The 25,074-nt window shown below is 42.1% G+C and overlaps 2 protein-coding genes across 2 annotated transcripts in view; one reads left to right on the top strand and one right to left on the bottom strand.

The window, feature by feature from the left end:
* LOC115171045 (F-box/LRR-repeat protein 19-like) overlaps positions 1–6,465 on the bottom strand; it is a 29,699-nt gene extending 23,234 nt beyond the window's left edge. The window contains exon 1 of the mRNA XM_029727504.1: positions 5,744–6,465. The gene's annotated coding sequence lies outside the window, so the exon portion shown is untranslated. The remainder of the gene's footprint in view (positions 1–5,743) is intronic.
* A 7,116-nt stretch (positions 6,466–13,581) lies between these two features.
* On the top strand, positions 13,582–24,826 carry LOC115171044 (NEDD8-conjugating enzyme Ubc12). Its single transcript, XM_029727503.1, has 6 exons — positions 13,582–13,900; positions 15,632–15,726; positions 16,036–16,074; positions 21,824–21,927; positions 22,055–22,118; positions 23,843–24,826. Exons 1-6 carry the CDS (start codon positions 13,786–13,788, stop codon positions 23,981–23,983), a joined length of 558 nt encoding a protein of 185 aa, XP_029583363.1. The 5' UTR covers positions 13,582–13,785; the 3' UTR covers positions 23,984–24,826.
* Positions 24,827–25,074: the final 248 nt, after the last annotated feature.

Raw genomic sequence — 25,074 nt, 5'->3', positions numbered from 1 at the left:
GGAAAGAGGAGAAAGGACAAGGGCTTATTCAGTGAACAGACTGAACACGCATGCCAGTGCATTCATAGACCCATGTAAGAGACCAAGAGAAAGACTGACAGTGCAAACACTAGTGGGCAACAGGAGGCCAGTCTGCTCTCTAGACTACTCCTCAGACAGACACCATAAGTGCTGACAGGCTATAGCGTATGCTCTATGCTCCTTACCCCCATGTTAACAAATACAACAGGGCACATACTGTAGGGAGTGTATGGAATCTCCACATTCCATGGCCTCTAATAAAAATAGGGTTGGTTTACTCTTAGCCCATGTGACAGGCCCCAAAGCTAGTTGCTTATTTATTTATTTTTATTTCACCTTTATTTAACCAGGTAGGCAAGTTGAGAACAAGTTCTCATTTACAGTTGCGACCTGGCCAAGATAAAGCAAAGCAGTTCGACAACATACAACAACACAGAGTTACACATGAAGTAAAAACAAACATACAGTCAAAATACAGTAGAAAAATAAGTCTATATACAATGTGAGCAAATGAGTTGAGATAAGGGAGGTAAAGGCAAAAAGGCCATGGTGGCAAAGTAAATACAATATAGCAAGTAAAACACTAATGGTAGATTTGTAGTAGAAGAAAGTGCAAAGTAGAAATATAAATAATGGGGTGCAAAGGAGCAAAATAAATAAATAAATACAGTAGGGGAAGTTTGTTTGGGCTAAATTATAGATGGGCTATGTACAGGTGCAGTGATCTGTGAGCTGCTCTGACAGCTGGTGCTTAAAGCTAGTGAGGGAGATAAGTGTTTCCAGTTTGAGATTTTTGTAGTTCGTTCCAGTCATTGGCAGCAGAGAACTGATAGGAGAGGCGGCCAAAGGAGGAATTGGCTTTGGGGGTGAAGAGAGATATACCTGCTGGAGCGCGTGCTACAGGTGGGTGCTGCTATGGTGACCAGTGAGCGGAGATAAGGGGGGAACTTTACCTAGCAGGGTCTTGTAGATGACCTGGAGCCAGTGGGTTTGGCGACAAGTATGAAGCGACCAGCCAACGAGAGCGTACAGGTCACAGTGGTGGGTAGTATATGGGGCTTTGGTGACAAAACGGATGGCACTGTGATAGACTGCATCCAGTTTGTTGAGTAGGGTATTGGAGGCTATTTTGTAAATGACATCGCCGAAGTCGAGGATCGGTAGGATGGTCAGTTTTACGAGGGTATGTTTGGCAGCATGAGTGAAGGATGCTTTGTTGCGAAATAGGAAGCAAATTCTAGATTTAACTTTGGATTGGAGATGTTTGATGCGAGTCTGGAAGGAGAGTTTACAGTCTAACCAGACACCTAGGTATTTGTAGTTGTCCACATATTCTAAGTCAGAACCGTCCAGAGTAGTGATGCTGGACAGGCGGGCAGGTGCAGGCAGCGATCGGTTGAAGAGCATGCATTTAGTTTTACTTGTATTTAAGAGCAGTTGGAGGCCGCGGAAGGAGAGTTGTATGGCATTGAAGCTTGCTTAACTTGGAACACAACGCCTCGGGACCTTAACAGATATTGTTTCTTGTAACAACAAATCCTGCCTCGCCCCTTCACTCTAGGAACTATCACAGGTGAGCCTACATTTCTTCAAAACAGCCAGTATCAAAGAGCCTGTGGCGAAGGCACTGAAGCCCTGGGTCTTCTCTTCTGTAAAGAAGAATGTGGTTCCTGCCTAGAACAAGAGACTGGTCAGGAAGATCATTATTGCATCATGAGTGACTGAGGATGTTGAGGGGTTTTGGGAGGTTCAAATTGCATTGTGTGGGCAACTAAACAGATATATTTTAGGCTGAGGGAATAATAGGCTTTGAAATGTCTAATGGTCCCATGATTCATCATTAGATCTTGGACATTTGTTTACACTCTCTGACATTTTGAGTAACTGCGTTTCAAATTAAGTGCTCACTGATGGCACAACCGTTGTCTCTGTGGACCTTCAGCCAGTGGATGAACTGCATTAGGATCCATTTCTTCTGTTTACAGAACCTTTAAAAAGAGGCCAAGTTTAATGTTGGTGCCACAATCTCTGGATGGTACTTTAAGGCATAGTGCTTATTTAAAAACCTATAGGAAACAACTGTACAAGCCTATCTACTGCACAATTGCATGAGGGTTAGGCATATTTTGCCTGTTAACAGGTAATACACAACGACAACTGATTCCTTTCAGATAGAATTCAAAAGGCTTTTTTGGACTTCTGTGGATACTTAAAAAATAATTTTACCTACGGGGGCATTGTGGCGTGCAGTGTCTGGATTTGAAGGACCAGCTATTCAATGCGTGCATGTCATCTGCTTGCACAGACTGGAATATGTTCCGGGATTCATCCGATGTCATTGAGGAGTACACCACATCAGTCACCGGCTTCATTAATAAGTGCATCAATGACGACGTCCCCACAGTGACAGTACGTACATTTCCAACCAGAAGCCATGGATTACAGGCAACATCCACACTGAGCTAAAGGCTACAGCTGCTGCTTTCAAGGAGAGGGACACTAATCCGGACGCTTATAGGAAATCCCGCTACAACCTCCGACGAACCATGAAACAGGCAAAGCGTCAATACAGGACTAAGAGTGAATCCTATGACACCAGCTCTGACGCTCGTCAGATGTGGCAGGGCTTGCGAACTATCACGGATTACAAAGGGAAACGCAGCCGTGAGCTGCCCAGCCAGCCTACCAGACAAGCTAAATTCCTTGTAAACTCACGTTGAAGCAAGCAACACTGAACCATGCACGAGAGCACCAGCTGTTCCAAATGACTGTGTGTTCACTCTCTCCGTAGCCGACGTGAGTTAGACATTTAAAACAGGTTAACATTCAAGGCCCAGCTGGCAAGTGTCATCACAGAAATGTTCAGCCTCTCCCTGACCCAGTCTGTTATACCTACATGTTTCAAGCTCACCACCATAGTCGCTGTGCAAAAGAACGCCAAGGTAACCTCTAAATGACTATCTCCCGTAGTACTCACATCTATAGCCATGAAACATCAACACCATCACCCCAGACACCCTGGACCCACTCCAATTCGCATACCGCCCCAACAGATCCAGATGACAATCTCTATAGCAATCCACACTGCCCTCTCCCACCTGGACAAGAGGAACACCTATGTGAGAATGCTGTTCATTGATTACAGCTCAGCGTTCAACACCGTAGTGCCCACCAAACTCATCATTAAGCTAAGGACCCTGGGACTAAACACCTCCCTCTGCAACTGAATCCTGGAATTCCTGACGGGCCACCCCCAGTTGGTGAGGGTAGGCAACAACATACCCGCCACATTGACCTGCAACACAGGGGCCCCTCAGGGGTGCATGCTTAGTCCCCTTCTGTACTCCGTTTACCCACAACTGTGTGGCCGCACAACTTCAACAACATCATTAAGTATGCTGACAACACGACGGTGGTAAGCCTGATCACCGACGGCAATGGGAACGCTTATAGGGAGGAGGTCCGAGACCTGTCAGTGTGGTGCCTGGACAACAACCTCTCCCTCAAAGTCAGCAAGATAAAAGAGCTGATTGTGGACTACAGGAAACGGAGGGCCAAGCACGCCCCCATTCACATCAACAGGGCTGTAGAGGAACGGGTTGAGAGTTTCAAGTTTCTCGGTTTCCACATCACTAAGGATCTATCATGGTCGACACACATGAACAGTCGCAAAGAGGGATCGACAATGCCTTTTCCCCTCAGGAGGCTGGAAAAGATGGGCCCTCAGATGGCGTGGGCGCTAAGATCCTCAAAAAGTTCTACAGCTGCACCATTGAGAGCATCTTGACTGGCTGAATCACCACTTGGTATAGCAACTGCAAGGCGCTACAGAGGATGGTGCATCCGGCCTAGTACATGACTGGGGCCAAGCTCCCAGCCATCCAGGACCTCTATACCAGGCGATGTCAGAGGAAGGCCCTACAAATTCTCAAAGACTCCAGCCACCCGATTCATTGACTGTTCTCTCTGCTACCGCACAGCAAGCGGTACCGATTCACCAAGTCTGGAACCAACAGGACCCTGAACAGCTTCTACCACAAGCCATAAGGCTGCTAAATAGTTGACCAAATAGCTACCCGGACTATCTGCATTGACCCTTTTAACACCTTTTTTTAAATTTTATTTCTCATAACATATCCGTTTGCTACTGCTTACTATCTATCCTGTCGCCTAGTCACTCTATCCCTAGTTTTATGAACAAATACCTCAACGTACCCCTTCACATCGACTCGTTACTGGTACCCCATGTATACAGCCCAGTTATCATTACTCATTGGGTATCTATTATTACTTTTCCATTATTTCTCTATTTTCTTTGTATCTGCATTGCCACTGTTAGTCTACACCTGTTGTTTACGAAACATGTGACGAATAAAAATACATTTGATATCATGTCAGATGTGTAGTAGGGTTGGGCCACATTTGAGAAGACCTCTTCTACAATATCTTACTCCAAATACTACGATATTCAAAAATCGTTTTGCGCTGTTAATGACTAAATCATAATAGACTGTAAAAATTTGTGCTTATTTACAATATTAGTTGCATTCTCATTAAATAATTTTTGTTAATTCATTTGGACTTAATTTACAACATATTGATACAGCCTAACTGATAAAAACTGCAGTTTGGATTTGTAAAGATCAAACAGAGTATAGTCGTGCACTTCCCGATATATCATCAATGTCAAATATCACAATATTCAATTTAATCATATATCAGCCCAACCCTAATTTGTAGGCTATACTTTGCATGAATCAATGTAGATAAACAGATACGTGTGGAATATGATGAGACATTAATGCAATGACACCTTGCTGGCTTGGGGGGGGGGTGAAAAGCATAGATGATGATAATATAGGATGTTATAAATTAGAGCCAAAATCGGTCTCTTTCCATCTCACACAAAGAGGGGCTAAGGAAGGACAGAGGCATGATATTGCAGAAACTGAACTGAGATAGATGTTAGTACCAGCCAGGCACTCGTGAAATCAAAACAGTAATTTCAATGTGTGCCTCACCAGAGGAACCTTTGCCAATCAAGCCACGGCATTAAATGGGTGTGTTATAGCGCAGTAAACTTACATCCAGTGACATGTATTATAGGAAGTAATTCAGTAAATACTGGGGTTTGATTCATTAGATGGAAACAAATCATTCAACGAAGTATTGGCGTTGCTAGCTGCTGTGGCAAGCAAGCTTGTTAGCCTGCTTGCTAACAATCACAACAAGCATTTACTTAGCACACAAATCATGTATTGATAAAACATGCTTGAAATTTTCATAGCAATGTTGTTTGTTGGGAGGGACTTCTGTAAGAATACATGTCTGCACATATTATGGCCTGTAGCGCAAGATTGAGTTGGATGACTAATGTTAGCTAACTAGCTACAATGAAGATGCGCAGCCAATAACTTAGCAGCTAACCTTAGCTAGCTAACTAGTGTGGCTGCTTTACTAGCTACTGTACGTAGTTAGTTCACTACATGTTGTGTAATGAACATGCTGTACATGAATAACATTGAAAAAAAAGGTTAGTTATATAAATTCTGAAAATGATCAATTAATTACACACAAAGTCCTCCGTCATCTCTCCTAAATTCGTTTCCCTGCACTATGCTCTTCCTCTTTCATATTGCTCAGCATCTTGCAAAAACAATGTAGTAGATACCTGATCACATTGAAGATGTGAGTTTAGTGGTAAACTGTTATAATTACTAACCTCTTGGTATCGAGTCGCATACTCCTTGGTCGCGCATTAGAAATAATATTATTAGCCAACAGTTAGCTAGCTAGCTTTGATATTAGCTGTTAGGGGATCGCTTCCTTGTTTCTTTCTCCTGCAGCCTTGCAGATTCTGGGTCCCGTGTGGCACGTTCACATGCGTTCCATGTTGTTACAGTGATGATTGTCGCTAGAAAGATAGCTAGATTTTTCCTTCTTGCCAGTGTTCTCTCTACTCTAGATTAGGCAGAGATGTAAAGGGTTGCCGAATGGGTATGTAACAATACATTTCAAGACGCAACACAGCGTTTTTGGTGCCATTCACTCCTTTCTTTGACCCCTATCCCTGTTTCTTGGTCTCTCAAACGTCATCCAACGTGTTCTTGAGGTCTTCAAAACATGCAAAATGGCACAGGATTTCGAGACAAAGCGTATTTAAAAAATATATCTTATTTCGCAGTTTAAATGTCTGCTGCGGTATTCCCTATAAATTCCAGTCAAAATGAAAGAGACAATCTGAATAGACGGGTGAACGTGGCTATTGTTCTCGCTTTCTATTGTGTGATTCTTGTTTTGTGGGTTTTTTATTAGCTCGTCAGCTACCTTGCTACCGAATCGAAGACACGTTTAATCGTCCGTATGCTCTTGGTAAGATATGAGGCCATCGTTCTCCATTTCTGTCTAGAAAAAAAAAATCATAAATAAATAAATATAGTAAATAAAATATGGGAAGGAAAAATATTGCCGCGCCTCCCCTTCAAGACGTCAGAAGCTAAGCCTATGGAGTTGTGGGATTTGTAGTATAAAGAGTGTAGAACCAACCAAGCTCTAATTGTCCCACTGAAAGGCTGCAAAGGAAGCCTTGTTGGACATTCAAATAGTCAGTTAACATCTATGTATTCTGAGATGGATGGAGGATTGTGGAGAGCAGTGGGCATGTACTTTGTCTCTACAATATCCACAAACAAAAGTATGTGATGAAACTACATTAAAAAAAGGTGAAGAGACATTAGGGTAGGTTACCCCAGGGTTTCCCAAATTTGGTCCTGTCCTAGCACTACATCATGCTTTGATTATTTGAATCAGCTTATGTCGTGCTAGGGTAAAAACCAGAACATGCACCCAGAGGGGGCCCCAGGACAGAGTTTGGGAAACCCTAGGTTACCCAACACCAGGTTGATGTTCCTTGGACAAATAGGTATGATGCCCTTAGGACAACATATCGGTATGGGATAATGTCATCCACCACCTGGCTCTCGGGCAACCTGTCTATATGCGGTAGCAATTGAGCCTGGAGACAACATTAGGTTTGGGACAACATAGAACATATAGGTATGATGTTTATGGGACAACATAAGATTATGTGTTTCGGAATGAGGTCCCTAAACTTGAAAATGCTGTCTAAAGTAAGACTTATTGTGGTTTTTCTCTCTCTCTATTCAAGGGGCTTTATTAGCATGGGAAATATGTTTACATTGCCAAAGGAAGTGAAATGGATAAACAAAGTACATACACTCACACAAGTTCCAAAAGAATAAAGACATTTCAAATGTCGTTATGTCTATATACAGTGTTGTAGCGATGTGCAAATAGTTAAAGTCCAAAAGGAAAATAAATAAATAAATATGGGTTGTATTTACAATGGTGTTTGTTCTTCACTGGTTGCCCTTTTCTTGTGGCAACAGGTCACACAACTTGCTGCTATGTTTGCACACTGGTATTTCACCCAATAGATATGGGAGTTTAGTAAAATTTGATTTGTTTTTGAATTCTTTGTTGGTTTGTATAATCTGAGGGAAAAATGTATCTCTAATATGGTCATACATTTGGCAGGAGGTTAGAAAGTGCAACTCAGTTTCCACCTCATTTTGTGGGAAGTGTGCGCATAGCCTGTATTCTCTTGAGAGCCAGGTCTGCCTACGGCAACCTTTCTCAATAGCAATGCTCACGGAGTCAAATCAAATGTTATTTGTTACATGCGCCGAATACAACATGTGCACCCTTTCCCGTGAAATGTTTACTTACAAGCCCCTAACCAACAATGCAGTTCAAGAAAGAGTAAAAAAAATTGGAGTCTGTACATTAAGATTTCCTTAATTTTGGGTCCATCACAGTGGTCAGGTATTTTCACTGTGTGCTCTCTGTTTACGGCCAAATAGTATTCTAGTTTGCACTGTTTTGTTATTTCTTTCCAATGTGTCAAGTAATGATCTTTTTGTTTTCTCATGATTTGGTTGGGCTTTATTGTGTTGCTGTCCTGGGGCTCTGTTTGTGTTTGTGAACAGAGCCCCAGGACCAGCTTGCTTAGGGGACTCTCTCCAGGTTCATTTCTCTGTATGTGATGGCTTTGTTATGAAAGGTTTGGGAATCGCTTCCTTTTAGGTGGTTGTAGAATTTAACGTCTCTTTTCTGGATTTTGATAATTAGCGGGTATCAGCCTAACTCTGCTCTGCATGCATTATTTTACGTTGTACACAGAGGATATTTTTGCAGAATTCTGCATGCAGTCTCAATTTGGTGTTTGTCCCATTTTGTGAATTCTTGGTTGGTGAGCGGACCCCAGACCTCACAACCATAAAAGGGCAATGGGTTTTATAACTGATTGAAGTATTTTTAGTCAGATCCTAATTGGTATGTCAAATTTTATGTTCCTTTTGATGGCAGATCGTTCACAGCTTTGTGGAAGTTCAGATCGTTCACAGCTTTGTGGAAGTTACCTGTGACGCTGATGTTTATGCCAAGGTATGTATCGTTTTTTTGTGTGCTCTAGGGTGTCTAGATGGAATTTGTCTTCGTGGTCATGGCGACTGGACCTTTTTTGGAACACCATTATTTTTGTCTTACTGAGATTTACTGGCAGGGTCCAGAGCTGACAGAATCTGTGCAGAACATCTAGGTGCTGCTGTAGACCCTCTTTGGTTGGGGACAGAAGCACCAGATCATCAGCAAACAGTAGACATTTTACTTCAGATTCTAGTAGGGTGAGGCCGGGTGCTGCAGACTGTTCTAGTGCCCGTGCCAATTCGTTGATATATATGTTGAAGAGGGCTTAAGCTGCATCCCTGTCTCACCCCACGTCCCTGTGGAAAAAAATGTGTGCGTTTATTGGCAATTTTAACCGCACACTTGTTGTTTGTGTACATGGATTTTATAATGTATGTTTTTCCCCCCAACACCCCTTTCCATCAATTTGTATAGCAAACCGTCATGCCAAATTGAGCCAAAAGCTTTTTTGAAGTCAACAAAGCATGAGAAGACTGCCTTCGTATTGGTTTGTTTGTTTGTCAATTAGGGTCTGCAGGGTGAATACGTGGTCTGTCGTACGGTAATTTGGTAAAAAGCCAATTTAAGTCTGCTGTTAATGCAGAGGATTTTCCCAAGATTGCTGTTGATGCATATCAAATCAAATGTATTTATATAGCGCTTCTTACATCAGCTGATATCTCAAAGTGCTGTACATTAACCGAGCCTAAAACCCCAAACAGCAAGCAATGGATATCCCACGGCATATCCCACGGTAGTTATTGGGGTCAAATTTGTCTCCACTTTTGTGGATTGGGGTTATTAGTCCTTGGTTCCAAAATGCCAGAGCTAAGGATTATGTTAAAGAGTTTAAGTATAGCCAATTGGAATTTGTGGTCTGTATATTTCATCATTTCATGTAAGATACCATCAGCACCACAGGCCTTTTTGTGTTGAAGGGTTTGTATTTTGTCCTGTAGTTCATTCAATGTAATTGGAGAACCCAGTGGGTTCTGGTAGTCTTTAATAGCTGATTCTAAGATTCGTAATTGATCATGTATATGTTTTTGCTGTTTGTTAAAGACCCAAAAAGATTGGAGAAGTGGTTTATCCACACATCTCTGTTTGGGATAGTTATCGCTTCGTGTGGTTGTTTGTTTACTGTGTTCCAATTTTCTCAGAAGTAGTTAGATTCTATGGATTCTTAAATTGCATTGAGCTGATTTCTGAAGTGCTATTCCTTCTGTTTCCGTAGTGTATTTATGTATTGTTTTAGTGATTCACCATAGTGAAGGTGTAGACCCAGGTTTTCTGGGTCTCTATGTTTTTGGTTGGACAGGTATCTCAATTCTTTCTTAGGTTTTTGCATTCTTCATCAAACCATTTGTCATTGCTGTTAATTTTCTTTGGGTGTCTGTTTTGAAATGTTTAGATTTGATAGGCAAGCTGAAACGTCAAATATACTGTTTAGGCTTTCTACTGCCAAGTTTACACCTTCACTATTACAGTGAAATGTTTTGTCCAAGAAGTTGTCTAAAGGGGATTGAATTTGTTGTTGCCTAATAGTTTTTTGGTAGGTTTCTACACTACTTTCCTTACAGTTATTTCTTAATATTGCGCAGTTCCTTTGGCTCATGATTGAGTATCGCTCTGTTCAAGTAGACTGTGATTTTGCTGTGATCTGATAGGGGTGTTAGTCAGCTGACTGAACACCCTGAGAGATTCTGGGTTGAGGTCAATGATCAAGTAATCTCCAGTACTACTGCCAAGGGATGAGCTGTAGGTGTACCTACCATAGGAGTCTCTTCGAAGCCTAACATTGACTATGTACAGACCCAGCGTACGACAGAGCTGCAGGAGTTATGATCCATTTTTGTTGGTGGTTTTGTCATAGTTGTGTCTAGGGGGGGCATATTTGGGAAGGAATATTGTCACCTCCAGGTAGGTGTTTGTCCCCCTGTGTGCTGAGTGTCAGGTTTTTGTCCAGTTCTGGCATTTAGGTCGCCACAGACTAGTACATGTCCCTGGGTCTTGAAATGGCTGATCTCCACCTGTAGGATGGAAAAGCTGTCATCGTTAAAGTATGGGGATTCTATTGGGATGATATAGGTAGCACACATGAGGACATTTCTCTGTTGAGATCATTTCCTTATTAATTTCTAGCCAGATGTAAAATGTTCCTGTTTTGACTCATTTAAGAGTGGGTTAGGTCAGCTCTATAACAAATTAGCATACCCCCTGAGTCCCTTTCCTGTTTCACACCTGGATGTTTGGTGGATGGTACTACCAGCTCTCTGTATCCTAGAGGGCAACCAGTGGGTCTGTCTCCTCTATACCATGTTTTTTGTAGGATGACAAAGTTATAGAGCCCCACAGTGGAGTTGTCATAATACCCATAAAACCTAGCAGTCACAGGGAAATGGTTCCAATTGTTTTTCCACAGGGAATTTTATAAACACTTAATATGGGCTATGTTTCATGCAGGCTTATCCTGGCATGACGTTTTGATAAACATGTAAAACTCTCGGACAAGGTGACTTATTTTGTATTATTTCACCTTTATTGAACCAGGTAAGCTAGTTGAGAACAAGTTCTCATTTACAACTGCGGCCAAGATAAAGCAAAGCAGTGCGACACAAACAACAACAGAGTTACACATGGAATAAACAAGCGTACAGTCACAATAACACAATAGAAAAAAAGAAAGTCTATATACAGTGTGTGCAAATGGCATGAGGAGGTAAGGCAATAAATAGGCCATAGTAGCGAGGTAATTACAATTTAGCAAATTAACACTGGAGTGATAGATGAGCAGATGGTGATGTGCAAGTAGAAATACTGGTGTGCAAAAGAGCAGAAAAGTAAACAAAAACAATATGGGGATGAGGTATTTGGGCTATTTACAGATGGGCTATGTACAGCTGCAGCGATCGGTTAGCTGCTCAGATAGCTGATATTTAAAGTTAGTGAGGGAAATATAAGTCTACAGCTTCAGCGATTTTTGCAATTTGTTCCAGTCATTGGCAGCAGAGAACTGGAAGGAAAGGCGGCCAAAGTTGGTGTTGGCTTTAGAGATGACCAGTGAGATATACCTGCTGGAGCGCGTGCTACGGGTGGGTGTTGTTATCGTGACCAGTGAGCTGAGATAAGGCAGAGCTTTACCTAGCATAGACTTATAGATCACCTGGAGCCAGTGGGTCTAGCGACGAATATGTAGCGAGGGCCAGCCGACTAGAGCATACAGGTCGCAGTGGTGGGTGGTATAAGGGGCTTTGGTGACAAAACAGATTGCACTGTGATAGACTGCATCCAGTTTTCTGAGTAGAGTATTGGAAGCTATTTTGTAAGTGACATAGCCAAAGTCGAGGATCGGTAGGATAGTCAGTTTTACGAGGGTATGTTTGGCGGCGTTAGTGAAGGAGGCATTGTTCTGAAATAGGAAGCAGATTCTAGATTTCATTTTGGATTGGAGATGTTTAATATGAGTCTGGAAGGAGAGTTTACAGTCTAGCCAGACACCTAGGTATTTGTAGTTGTCCACATATTCTAAGTCAGAACCGTCCAGAGTAGTGATGCTAGTCGGGCGGATGGGTGCGGGCAGCGAACGGTTGAATAGCATGCATTTGGTTTTACTAACGTTTAAGAGCAGTTGGAGGCCACGGAAGGAGTGTTGTATGGCATTGAAGCTCGTTTGGAGGTTTGTTAACACACTGTCCAAAGAAGGGCCAGATGTATACAGAATGGTGTTGTCTGCGACATCGTTGATATATACAGAGAAAAGAGTCGGCCCGAGAATTGAACCCTGTGACACCCCCATAGAGACTGCCAGAGGTCCGGACAACAGGCCCCCCGATTTGACACACTGTCTGAGAAGTAGTTGGTGAACCAGGCGAGGCAGTCATTTGAGAAACCAAGGCTGTTGAGTCTGCCGATAAGAATAAGGTGATTGACAGAGTCGAAAGCCTTGGCCAGGTCAATTAAGATGGCTGCACAGTACTGTCTTTTATCGATGGCAGTTATGATATCGTTTAGTACCTTGAGCATGGCTGAGGTGCACCCGTGACCAGCTCGGAAGCCAGGTCCAGGATACCCGGGCCAGGTCGACTTAACAATATTTTCAGCTCTATTACTCAGATTTAAAAAATGCTAATTGTTATCAAAGTAGACATCATGCAAGACTACAAATCCCTGCATGCTCCTGCACATCATCTCTAGCTGACACCTTTGGTAACAGGTATTGTGTCAACTTAAAACTTGCACAAGACAGTTCACAAAATTGTCAATTTAAAGAAATGAAGCCACTTTATTCATTACTAAATGTAGCTAACATTAGATGGTTAATCCAGAGATTCTTACCTTTGCTTTGATTTGGCAGTCTCGTCCAGATCATCATGGCATTTGTATTCTTTATGATAGTCACATTATCAGCTAATTAGCATTCCATTTTTTGGCAGGTAAATACAGGTGAATATATTGATAAGTCTCCTTGTCCTAGAGTGAATTACAGTTATCAAAATGTCACTCCAGAGTAAGCCTACACAAAACACAGCCCTTGTTTTAAGTGTTTCTAAAATCCCCTATGGGGAAAAATGAATGATGGAAAAGTTATTGGAACGATTTCCTTGTTTCACCGCTAGGTTTTATGGGTATTATGACTCATACCGTGGTACTCTGTACTGAGGTAGTAATAATTAAATGTGAGAAATATATTTTTTTAACTTATTTTGTAAGCATATTGTTTTTGTCTGAGAGACAAAATACTGTCCAGTGTGGTGCTGCAAATACATAGCTATGTGTATCCTACATGATTATTTTGTGTAAGCTATGTACAACATTGATTTAACATTGTACATCTGAATGAAATAGTTTCTGTTATGCTTTATTCTTGTATACTTCAGGGTGCTGTTCCTCAACCATAAAATATGAACGTGCAGTCTCTAACCCTCCAACATGAGTGTAAGTTAAATAAAGCTTATGAATATGAGTAGCCCAAGTAGGCAATATCCAATGATTTCATATCAACAGAAACAAACTGGTCCAGTTTGTGTACCGCCACTGTTCTTTCAGAACTCCCCCTTCTTTCACACTCGCTACCTTGGCATCGTAACGTTACTGTCTCACGCACCAGTGCTACCGAGCTAGGCTATCAGCTTGTCTTCCGATATTGTAGCTGAGACGCACCGGCTCCAACAACATTACGGTGCTGTATTGAGTCATAACTCTCTCCATAAATTTAAGACAAAGAGCTGTTTATAATTGAAGGAACTGAAATATAGATCTTCAATAAACTAATTGAAGATGATTAAGCTCTTTTCTCTGAAGCAGCAGAAGAAAGACGAGGAATCTGCTGGAGGAAACAGAACAGGAGCCGGGGGTAAAAAAGCAAGCGCGGCCCAGCTTCGAATACAGAAAGGTAGGCTAACTGGCTTCTTTAAAAGCAGATGGTTTATTTTTGAACCATGAACATGTTTGTTTAATTAACGTGTCTGTCCACATGTTTAATAAATAAGAAACAACAAAAACGGGTCTGTATTGCCATAGGAGGCTGAACTAGCTAGTTGGCTAATTAGCTAGCTAGCCATCTGGCTAACGTTAGCTAGCTAGCTATTATGAAAACAAAACTCAAACGTCGCAGCCAGAAGATGGTGAAGCCAGGGAGTCAACTCATATTTACAACACTTGTTAGTTAGCACCCTTGTTGGTTCATTTGCCCTGCTAGTTCAGTGACTTAGATAACGTTAGCTAGCTGAACAAATAACTGTATAATGTTATTTGTTCAGTAACTAGCCATGTTTTCAGTGTTTCAATTTAGATGTGTCACTAAGCAGTTTGTGCAAAAGAGAACACAAGCTACCAGTAGCTACACCCATTAAGCCGATAAAGTTAGTTAGCTTGCTACTTCTGTCTGATGCTAACTAGCTCAAAAACGTGGGCATAGTTGTTCATTATTCAACAGAATATCACAAACGTGTCTTAAACTATTGTGGATATCACTATTGATGCTATTGAGTAACGTAAAAGTAACCTTTGATTTTCATTAGACAGCAACTTATACTATGCTAGTTAGCTACTTCTAGTTAGTACAACTATCACTAGCCAGGATGTTTGCCACGCTTACCTAGGTTACAAACTGTTTTTGGCCAATGTGCTGCAGTTCACTGTATGTCACAAAGTAACTGTGTGACATACAGTTAGGATAGTTAATGTTATCAATACAAAAGATGCATGTGAGACATTGAAACGTGTCATACATTTCATGACAGAACACATGATAATTGGAACAGTGAAAGACTGACTAGGAGTTGGATGGCAAGAAATATGAATATTGTTTTATAACCTCAGCCTTATGAAGTAGTTACATAATTGTTAAGCCAGGTCTTTAGCTAATAACATTGATTCAAAAGAGAACGTGACATTTCCAGCTATCCAAAATGAGGAAATGCTGTGAAAAGACATATGTATCATGTTTTGAAAAGCCCCCCACAGCCATGTAAACAAATGTTTTCCCAGATACTTGGATAATGAAATTCAAACCACCCCTGTGATGAGTGTGGCGATTTTGTTCAAATGGCTCACTTGTTTGGTTCGTGATCCTTGTAACACCATGGACCCCATATAAGATATCCAGTTGGCCTTTGACTCAAGCCCATGATTTTGAAAGACTAAGCTAATCTCCATTCATAGTGGATGAAGGCTGTCTAAAACCAACAGGACCTATATACCTAAAGAATGTTGTTTAGCTTTTAGGCTAGAGGACCACCACATAGTCACAAATTGGTTTTCCTCCTTTTGAAGTGAACTGACTGTTCGCATATTAAACTTGTAGAAAAATATCAGAGTTGTTATTCAAAGCAGAATATAGGAAATACTGGAGGGCAACCATTACAGTTTGAAAGACCTCAGAGTGAGAGGGAAAATACCACCACAGGTGTGGGATCACCCCAGCACTTCAGAAGGAATCATTGGACTGCTCTGCTTGGGTGCCTTCAATACCATTTACACCCCACGTTTTGTCCCTAAAAAAAAAGCAGATAAGAACACTTTGGTTTTCATATTTCTACCAGGCAGGTTTCATGCATGCCACTGAAGGGAAATTGATTCAAGAAGTCTGCTATTCATTGAGACATTCATTTTCTCCTTGCAGACATCAATGAGCTGAACCTCCCAAAGACGTGCGAGATCGTCTTCCCTGACCAAGATGATCTGCTCAACTTCAAACTCATCATCTCACCAGACGAGGTCTTCACTCTTTCCTGAAACAAGCTGTAGCTACTGCTACTTGTCAGAGAGAATCCTCCATATGTCATATGTGTTTGTTAAACATTTAACTATTGTACTCAAACTTGTACATTTGCAACTAATGAATGGTTTGTAATGCTAACATAGTGGCTTATCAACTAATATCCAAGGATAAATACTTTGTACACAATGTATTATTTAGCACTGTACATTGACATTATCTCATGCCAATCCACCAAACAGGCTATGAACAGCATTCATAGAAACCCGTATGTAAACACATTCTCAGGTTATTTTCTCTCTTTTTAGGGCTTTTACAAAGGGGGAAAGTTTGTCTTCAGCTTTAAGGTAAGGGGGCTTAATGTGGGTGGACAGACATCGGGACGACATGAGTCACTACACCCTTCTTTACTTTCACACTAAACTGTTGTTAATGGCATTACACCTGCTTGATGGCTATTGTTTTGTGGTATATTTAGGGTCACAATTTGGTATCTGACGTTTTTAATGTCAGTATTGAATGGTTAAAGGCCCAGTGCAGTCAAACGTGATTTCCCTGTGTTTTATATACACTCAGTGGCCAGTTTATTAGGTAGACCCACCAACTACTGGGTCGGACCCCCCCCTTTGACTCCAGAACAGCCTGGATTCTGCGGGGTATGGATCCTATAAGGTGTGGTGTTGAAACGTTGCTCAATTGGTATCAAGGGACCTAATGTGTGCCAGGAAAACAGTCCCCACACCAGCCTGTACCGTTGACACCAGGCAGGATGAAGATTCGTGCAGTTTACGCCAAATCCTGACTCTGCCATCAGTATGACGCAACAGGAACCTGGATTTGTCGGACCAGGTCATATTTTTCCACTCCTCAATTGCCCAGTGATGGTGATCACGTGCCCACTGGAGGCGCTTCTTGTTGTTTATAGCTGATAGTAGTGGAACCCGGTGTGGCCGTCTGCTGCAGTAGCCCATCCGTGACAAGGTCCGGCGAGTTGTGCGTTCCGACATGCCGTTCTGCACACCGCTGTTGTACTGTGCCATTTGTGGGCTGCCTGTTTGCTTGCACGATTCTTGCCATTCTCCTTTGACCTCTCTCATCAACAAGTGGTTTTCACCCACAGGAGTGCCGCTGACTGGATGTTTTTTGTTTGTCGCACCATTCTCGGTAAACCCTAGACGCTATCGTGCGTGAAAGGCCTTCCGTTTCTGAGATACTGGAACCGGCGCTCCTGGCGCTTACGATCATACCATACTCAGTCACTTAGGTCACTCATTTAGCCCATTCTTATATTCAATGAAACAGTATCAGAATGCCTCGATGCCTGTCTGCCTGCTTTATATAGCAGGCCACGGCAACTGTCTGTAGGAGCGAACCATTTTCATGAACGGGGTGGTGTGCCTAATAAATGGACCACACAATGACGTTGGAATAATACTGTGAAAATTATGATAATGCCCTTTATGGGTAAGAGCTGATTTGAAAAGACCACCTCAAATTTCAGCCTGTTTTAGTGGGATGGCGTTTTGGCCTGCCTGGTGACATCCACTAGATGGACATTGACTAATGAGAACGAGAGTTCCAAACCTTAATTCCAATAACACCTATTTTTTTTGTTTTCCCCTCTCCACTCAGACCACTCCAAGACAGTCTGAGCAAATTTCTTGCTTGAGAAACTGTTCTTTGCCAAGAAGCTGTTTTGGCTTGTTTACCATTTTAATTGAAAACAATCACAGTAAGGTATTTATTTGTTACCCAGAAATAAATTTAAATTGAGATAAAAATGGCTGCACTGGACCTTTTAACAAAAGTTGTGCTGCTGCATGTTTTTAGATTAAAACTGTTCTCTTTTGTTTTTTTAAATTCTAAATGCCTTACAGAGATTCTCCGATACTTTTTAGCCAGTAGTTCTGAAAGTAAAGCTCACGAGCCAAAAGCGGCCTCTGAAAATTGTGTGCTATATCACATACGCTAATTAAGAGTACCTTTCTAATATTGAGTTGTACCCCCCACCCCACCAAGCCTCAATTTGTCAGGACATGGACTCTACAAGGTGTTGAATGCATTTCACAAGGATGCTGGCCCATGTTTACTCCAATGCTTCCCACAATTGTGTGAAGTTGGCTGGATGTTCTTTGGGTGGTGGACCATTCTTGATACACACAGGAAACTGTTGAGCGTGAAAAACCCAGCAGCATTGCAGTTCTTGACACCAACCGGTCCGCCTGGCACCCGGTTCAAATGCACTTTACAGTGCCTTCAGAAACCATTCACAACCCTTGACTTTTTCCACATTTAGTTGTTAAAGAATTTAAAATGGATTGAATTGAGATTTATTTTGTCACTGGCCTACACACAATACACCAAAATGTCAAAATGGAATTGTTTTTCGAAATGATTGCAAATGAGTTATAAATGGAAAGCTGAAACGGCTTGAGTCAATAAGTATTCAACCCCTTTCTTATGGCAAGCCTAAATATGTTCAGGAGTAGAAAAACAACATACGTTGTATGGACTGACTGCAATAATAGTGTTTTAATATGCTTTTTGAATGCCTACCTCATCTCTGTACCCCCCCCCACACACACACACACACACACACACAATTATCTGTAAGGTCACTCAGTCGAGCAGTGCATTTCAAACACAGATTCAACCTCAAAGACCAGGGAGGTTTTCCAATGCCTTGCTATGAAGTGCACCTACAGTGAGGGGAAAAAAGTATTTGATCCCCTGCTGATTTTGTACTTTTGCCCACTGACAAAGAAATGATCAGTCTATAATTTTAATGGTAGGTTTATTTGAACAGTGAGAGAGAATAAAAACAAAAAAATCCAGAAAAACACATGTCAAAAACTGTTATAAAATGATTTGCAATTTAATGAGGGAAATAAGTATTTGACCCCTCTGCAAAACATGACTTAGTACTTGGTGGCAAAACCCTTGTTGGCAATCACAGAGGTCAGGCGTTTCTTGTAGTTGGCCGCCAGGTTTGCACACATCTCAGGAGGGATTTTGTCCCACTCCTCTTTGCAGATCTTCTCCAAGTCATTAAGGTTTCGAGGCTGACGTTTGGCAACTCGAACCTTCAGCTCCCTCCACAGATTTTCTGGGATTAAGGTCTGGAGACTGGCTAGGCCACTCCAGGACCTTAATGTGCTTCTTTTTGAGACACTTCTTTGTTGCCTTGGCCATGTGTTTTGGGTCATTGTCATGCTGGAATACCCATCCACAATCCCATTTTCAATGCCCTGGCTGAGGGAAGGAGGTTCTCACCCAAGATTTGACGGTACATGGCCCCGTCCATCGTCCCTTTGATGCGGTGAAGTTGTCCTGTCCCCTTAGCAGAAAAACACCCCCAAAGCATAATGTTTCCACCTCCATGTTTGACGGTGGGGATGGTGTTCTTGGGGTCATAGGCAGCATTCCTCCTCCTCCAAACATGGTGAGTTGAGTTGATGCCAAAGAGCTCAATTTTGGTCTCATATGACCACAACACTTTCCCCCCAGTTGTCCTCTGAATCATTCAGATGTTCATTGGCAAACTTCAGACAGGCATGTATATGTGCTTTCTTGAGCAGGGGGACCTTGCGGGCGCTGCAGGATTTCAGTCCTTCACGGTATAGTGTGTTACCAATTGTTTTCTTGGTGACTATGGTCCCAGCTGCCTTGAGATCATTGACAAGATCCTCCCGTGTAGTTCTGGGCTGATTCCTCACTGTTCTCATGATCATTGCAACTCCACGAGGTGAGATCTTGCATGGAGCCCCAGGCCGAGGGAGATTGACAGTTCTTTTGTGTTTCTTCCATTTGCGAATAATCGCACCAACTGTCGTCACCTTCTCACCAAGCTGCTTGGCAATGGTCTTGTAGCCCATTCCAGCCTTGTGTAGGTCTACAATCTTGTCCCTGACATCCTTGGAGAGCTCTTTGGTCTTGTCCATGGTGGAGAGTTTGGAATCTGATTGATTGATTGCTTCTGTGGACAGGTGTCTTTTATACAGGTACAAGCTGAGATTAGGAGCACTCCCTTTTAAGAGTATGCTCCTAATCTCAGCTCGTTACCTGTATAAAAGACACCTGGGAGCCAGAAATCTTTCTGATTGAGAGGGGGTCAAATACTTATTTCCCTCATTAAAATGCAAATCAATTTATAACATTTTTGACATGCGTTTTTCAGGATTTTTTTGTTATTCTGTCTCTCACTGTTCAAATAAACCTACCATTAAAATGATAGACTAATAATTTCTATGTCAGTGGGCAAACGTACAAAATCAGCAGGGGATCAAATACTTTTTTTCTCTCACTGTATTGGTAAATGGGTAAAAAACAATTGCAGACATTGAATATGCCTTTGAACATGGTGAAGTTATTAATTACTCTGCACGGTGTATCAATACACCCAGTCATTACACCGATACAGGCGTCCTTACTAACTCAGTTGCCAGAGAGGAGGAAACCACTCAGGGATTTCACGATGAGTCCAATGGTGACTTTAAAACAGTTACTGAGTTTAATGGCTGTGATTAGAAAATTGTGGATGGATCAACAACATTGTAGTTAATCCACAATACTAACGTAATTGACAGTGTAAAGAAGGAAGTCTGTACATAATTTAAAAAATATTCCAAAACATGCATCCAGTTTGCAACAAGGCACTAAGGCAATACTTTAAAAAATGTGGCAAAGCAATTAACTTTTTGTCCTGAAAAGTGTTATGTTTGGGGCAAATTCAATACAACACATTACTGAGTTACCACTCTTCATATTTTCAAGCATAGTGGTGGCTGCATCATGTTTTCGGTATGCTTGTAATCGTTAGGGACTGGGGAGTTTTTCAGGATAAAAAAAAAAGAAAGGAATGGAGCTAAGCACAGGCAAAATCCTAGAGGAAAATCTGGTTGTCTGCTTTCCAACAGACACTGGGAGATGAATTCACCTTACCGCAGAAACATAACCTAAAACACAAAGCCAAATATACACTGGAGTTGCTTTACCAAGAAGACCGTGAATGTTCCCGAGTTGCCGAATTACAGTTTTGACTTAAATCTACTTGAAACTCTATGGCAAGACTTGAAAATGGTTGTCTAGCAATGACTAGTTTTGACAGCGCTTGAAGAATTTAGAAAGTAATAATGGGTAAATATTGTACAAATCAGGTGTGCGAAGCTCTTAGAGACTTACCCAGAAGGACTCACAGCTGTAATCGCTGCCAAAGGTGATTCTAACATGTACTGACTCAGGAGTATGAATACTTGTGTAAATTAGATATTTAATTTTCAATACATTTGCAAAAATATCGAACATATTTTTACATCGTCATTATGGCGTAGATGGATGAGGGGGGGAAAGGTACTCTTCTAAATTCAGGCTGTAACACAACAAAATGTGCAGTAAGTAAGGTATGAATACTTTCTGAAGGCACTAAGTCTTTTGTCTTGCCCATTCAACCTCTGAATGGCACACATACACAATCCATGTATCAATTGTCTCGACTTAAAAAAAAAAAGTTTTAACTGTCTCCTCTCCTTCATCTACACTGATTTTTGAAGTGGATTTAATAAGTGACATCAGTAAGGGATCATAGCTTTTACCTGGATTCACTTGGGCCGTCTATGTCATGGAAAAGGCAGGTGTCCTTCATGTTTTGTACACTCAGTGTAAGTGAAGATATGTGCACCACGTCATTGCTCTCTGGTTCGACTGTGTGTGCATCTTGCTAGCTCTCACTCAGGTGGCGAGGGCTGAAGTTCATTGGCTAGAACTCAAATTGCTAGGGGCTGGCTCACGTGGTGGAAAATGGCAGAATACAGCTTCCAGGAAAAACAGTTACTTTCAAACTAGGGATTTCATGGGTAATTGAGGTAAGACAGTAATTCAGATCATAGATTATGCATGTATGAGCTACACATTGACATATTCAGCCCTAAGTGGGAGGTTTTAAAAATACTTGTGGTCGCCAAAGTTCCCGATCATGTCTTTAAGAATCTTGATGGTAAGCATGTTGTTAATAACTCAGTTGTTAGTCGAAAGAAAGTGAATGGATATAAAGTTAGAGAATATCTTCCTTTGACTTCTTGTGACTGCTCTGTTTTCCAGGTAGGACAGGGCTACCCTCATGACCCCCCGAAGGTCAAGTGTGAGACAATGGTGTACCACCCGAACATTGACCTGGAGGGCAATGTCTGCCTAAATATCTTGAGGTACACCACCTGCATGGTGGTCACTTTGTTTTCGTTGTCTCGTTTGATAATTCAGAATGACTACAGAATTCTACATTTTTACTATTATACCGAGCAGTGTCTTTTAACATCTCTTTTTCTCTTACAGAGAGGACTGGAAGCCTGTGTTGACAGTAAACTCCATCATATATGGACTACAGTATCTATTTCTAGTGAGTACAGGGATGATCCTATTTCCAATTTTGCCTAGTATAGTTTGATTACTCTTGCTTGTTCACCATGCTTAGAATCAGGAATGTAGCAGGATGTACAGTGCATTCGGAAAGTATTCAGATCCCTTGACTTTTTCCACATTTTGTTACGTTACAGCCTTATTCTAATATGTATTCAATTTTTTTTCCTCATCAATCTACACACAATACCCCATAACGACAAAGGGAAAACAGGTTTTTAGACATTTTAGAAAATGTATTAAAAATAAAAACACCTTATTTACATAAGTATTCAGACCCTTTCCTGTGAGACTTGAAATTGAGTTCAGGTGCATCCTGTTTCCATTGATCATCCTTGAGACGTTTCTGCAACTTGATTGGAGTCCACCTGTAGTAAATGAAATTGATTTGACATGATTTGGGAAGGTGCACACATCTGTGCATGTCAGAGCAAAAACCAAGCCATGAGGTCGAAGGAATTGTCTGTAGAGCTTAGAGACAGGATTGTGTCGAGGCACAGATCTGTGGAAGGATACCTAAAACCTTCTGCAGCATTTAAGGTCCCCAAGAACACAGTGGCCGACATCATTCTTAAATGGAAGAAGTTTGGAATCAATAATACTCTTCCTAGAGCCGGCCGCCCGGCCAAACTGAGCAATCGGGGGAGAAGGACCTTGGTCAGGGAGGTGACAAAGAACCAGATGACCTCTCTGACAACGCTCCAGAGTTCCTCTGTGGAGATGGGAGAATCTTCCAGAAGGACAGCCATCTCTGCAGCACTCCACCAATCATGCCTTTATGGTAGAGTGGCTAGACTGAAGCCACTCCTCAGTCAAAGTCACATGACAGCCCGCTTAGAGTTTGCCACAAGGCACCTAAAGACTCTGACCATGAGAAACTAGATTGACGTCTTTGGCCTGAATGCCAATTGTCACGTCTGGAGGAAATCTGGGACCATCCCTATGGTGAAGCATGGTGGTGGCAGCATCATGCTGTGGGGATATTTTTCAGGGACTGGGAGACCTGTCAGGATCGAGGGAAAGATGAACAGAGCAAAGTACAGAGGTCCTTGATGAAAACCTGCTCCAGAGCACTCAGGACCTCAGACTGGGTCGAAGGTTCAGCTTTCAACAGGACAATGACCCTTAGCACACAGCTAAGACAACGCAGGAGTGGCTTCGGGGACAAGTCTCTGAATGTCCTTGAGTTGCCCAGCCAGAGCCTGGACTTGAACCAGATCGAACATCTCTGGAGAGATCTGAAAATGCCTGTGAAGCGACGCTCCCCATCCAACCTGACAGAGCTTCAGAGGATCTGCAGAGAAGAATGGGAGAAACTCCCCAAATACAGGTGTGCCAAGCTTGTAGTGTCATACCCAAGAAGAGTCAAGGCTGTAATCGCTGCCAAAGGTGGTTCAACAAAGTACTGAATAAATGGTCAGAATACTTATGTAAATGTATTTTTTTGTAAATTAGCAAAATATTTTAAAAAAAATGTTTTTGCTTTGTCATTAGGAGGTATTGTGTGTAGATTGATGAGGGGGAAAACGATTTGATCCACTTTTGAACAAGGCTGTAACAAAATGTAGAAAAAGTCAAGGGATCTGAATACTTTCCAAAAGCCCTATGACCTGGCTATGACTTTCAGATTCTGAAAGATGGGTCAACTGGTTGGAGCAGGTAGGAACACCTGGCAAATAACCACGCCCTTCTACTCCTCCTCAGGAGCCAAATCCAGAGGACCCTTTGAACAAAGAGGCGGCGGAGGTCCTGCAGACGAACCGACGGCTCTTTGAGCAGAATGTCCAGCGGTCGCTGCGGGGGGGCTATGTGGGTGCCACGTATTTTGAGCGGTGTCTCAAATAGCTCCTAGCCCATGTACATTTTCTTTTTTTCCCCCCCCAAGATGCATTACCGTTTACACACGCTGAGACACTGACTGACACACAGACTTGAGCGGTCGGGGAGGGAGGGGATCCATGGGGCCGGGAGGGGAAAGTATGGGGGGGGAAGGGAGGGGGTCCGAAGGTAAAGATGACAGGTTTGGATGGTCAGTGAATGTCGCTCAGAGAATCGGTAAATGCCACTACGCTGATGCCCACAGTTGTTATTTTGCGGAGATAGACATGCCAACTGATCCTCACACTCGCGGACTTGGACAAAAATATACAGACGAGATATGCACTTAGACACCTCTTGCTCCCTTTTACAAAATAATTGCGTTGTATGTTTTGAACGCTATGCGAGCGCCTCTCGATTTCTAGAGCTCTGAACCTGATGGATCGCACACATGCTTGGTGGCAAAACCTATCATATATATATATACACACGCACACGCACACACGCCTCAACAACATGCCTACTGACACGCAAGGCATATGCTATCACATGCGCACACGTGTTTCAGACAGGTAGACATACCAACCCAGAGGCATAATACAGGCCATAGCCACACTGGCAGAGGACTGACTGACTGACGGACGCAGACAGATTGACAGGATCAGTAATGCAGGCAGAGGCAGGGCTGTTGTGGTATTGGGAGAACTTTAGTTTTGTTATGGTTTTCTGGGTGGGGTGGGTGTTAGATTTCATTGGGGAGGGAGAGGGGTGGGGGCTTACAATGTTACAATTCTATTGTGTATATTGAAATCCCAGCTGTTCACAATGACTGCAATATGAATTATGTTAAATAAAATATGAACTGATTATAATTCTTGCGTCTATACAAATTACAACATAGTTCAATAAAGGTTTATTTTGTAACCAAAATCGAACCTTGGTTTAGGGTTTGAAACATGAGTTATACAACCAATAACATTTAATTGTACCTTTTCACTTTAGCTGTGCTCAAAACCAAGGCAGTGAATAGTTATTGTTCTGAAATGTTGTGGCCATAAAACAGTGATAGTTTACTCACAGGCCCATTTAACCAGTCAAGGCTCTGTTAATGATTTGGT

Source organism: Salmo trutta, chromosome 32 (assembly GCF_901001165.1).
Source record: "Salmo trutta chromosome 32, fSalTru1.1, whole genome shotgun sequence".
NCBI lineage: Eukaryota > Metazoa > Chordata > Actinopteri > Salmoniformes > Salmonidae > Salmo > Salmo trutta.
The sequence above is the reverse complement of the archived record's forward strand: the minus strand, read 5'-3'. Positions and strand labels throughout refer to the sequence as shown.

Bases quoted from the DNA above. Each gene is read 5' to 3' on its own strand.
- LOC115171044 (XM_029727503.1), top strand. From the start codon at position 13,786: ATGATTAAGCTCTTTTCTCTGAAGCAGCAGAAGAAAGACGAGGAATCT. The intron at 13,901-15,631 runs GTAGGCTAACTG...TTCTCCTTGCAG, and splicing joins CCAGCTTCGAATACAGAAAG to ACATCAATGAGCTGAACCTC. The intron at 15,727-16,035 runs GTCTTCACTCTT...CTCTCTTTTTAG, and splicing joins TCATCATCTCACCAGACGAG to GGCTTTTACAAAGGGGGAAA.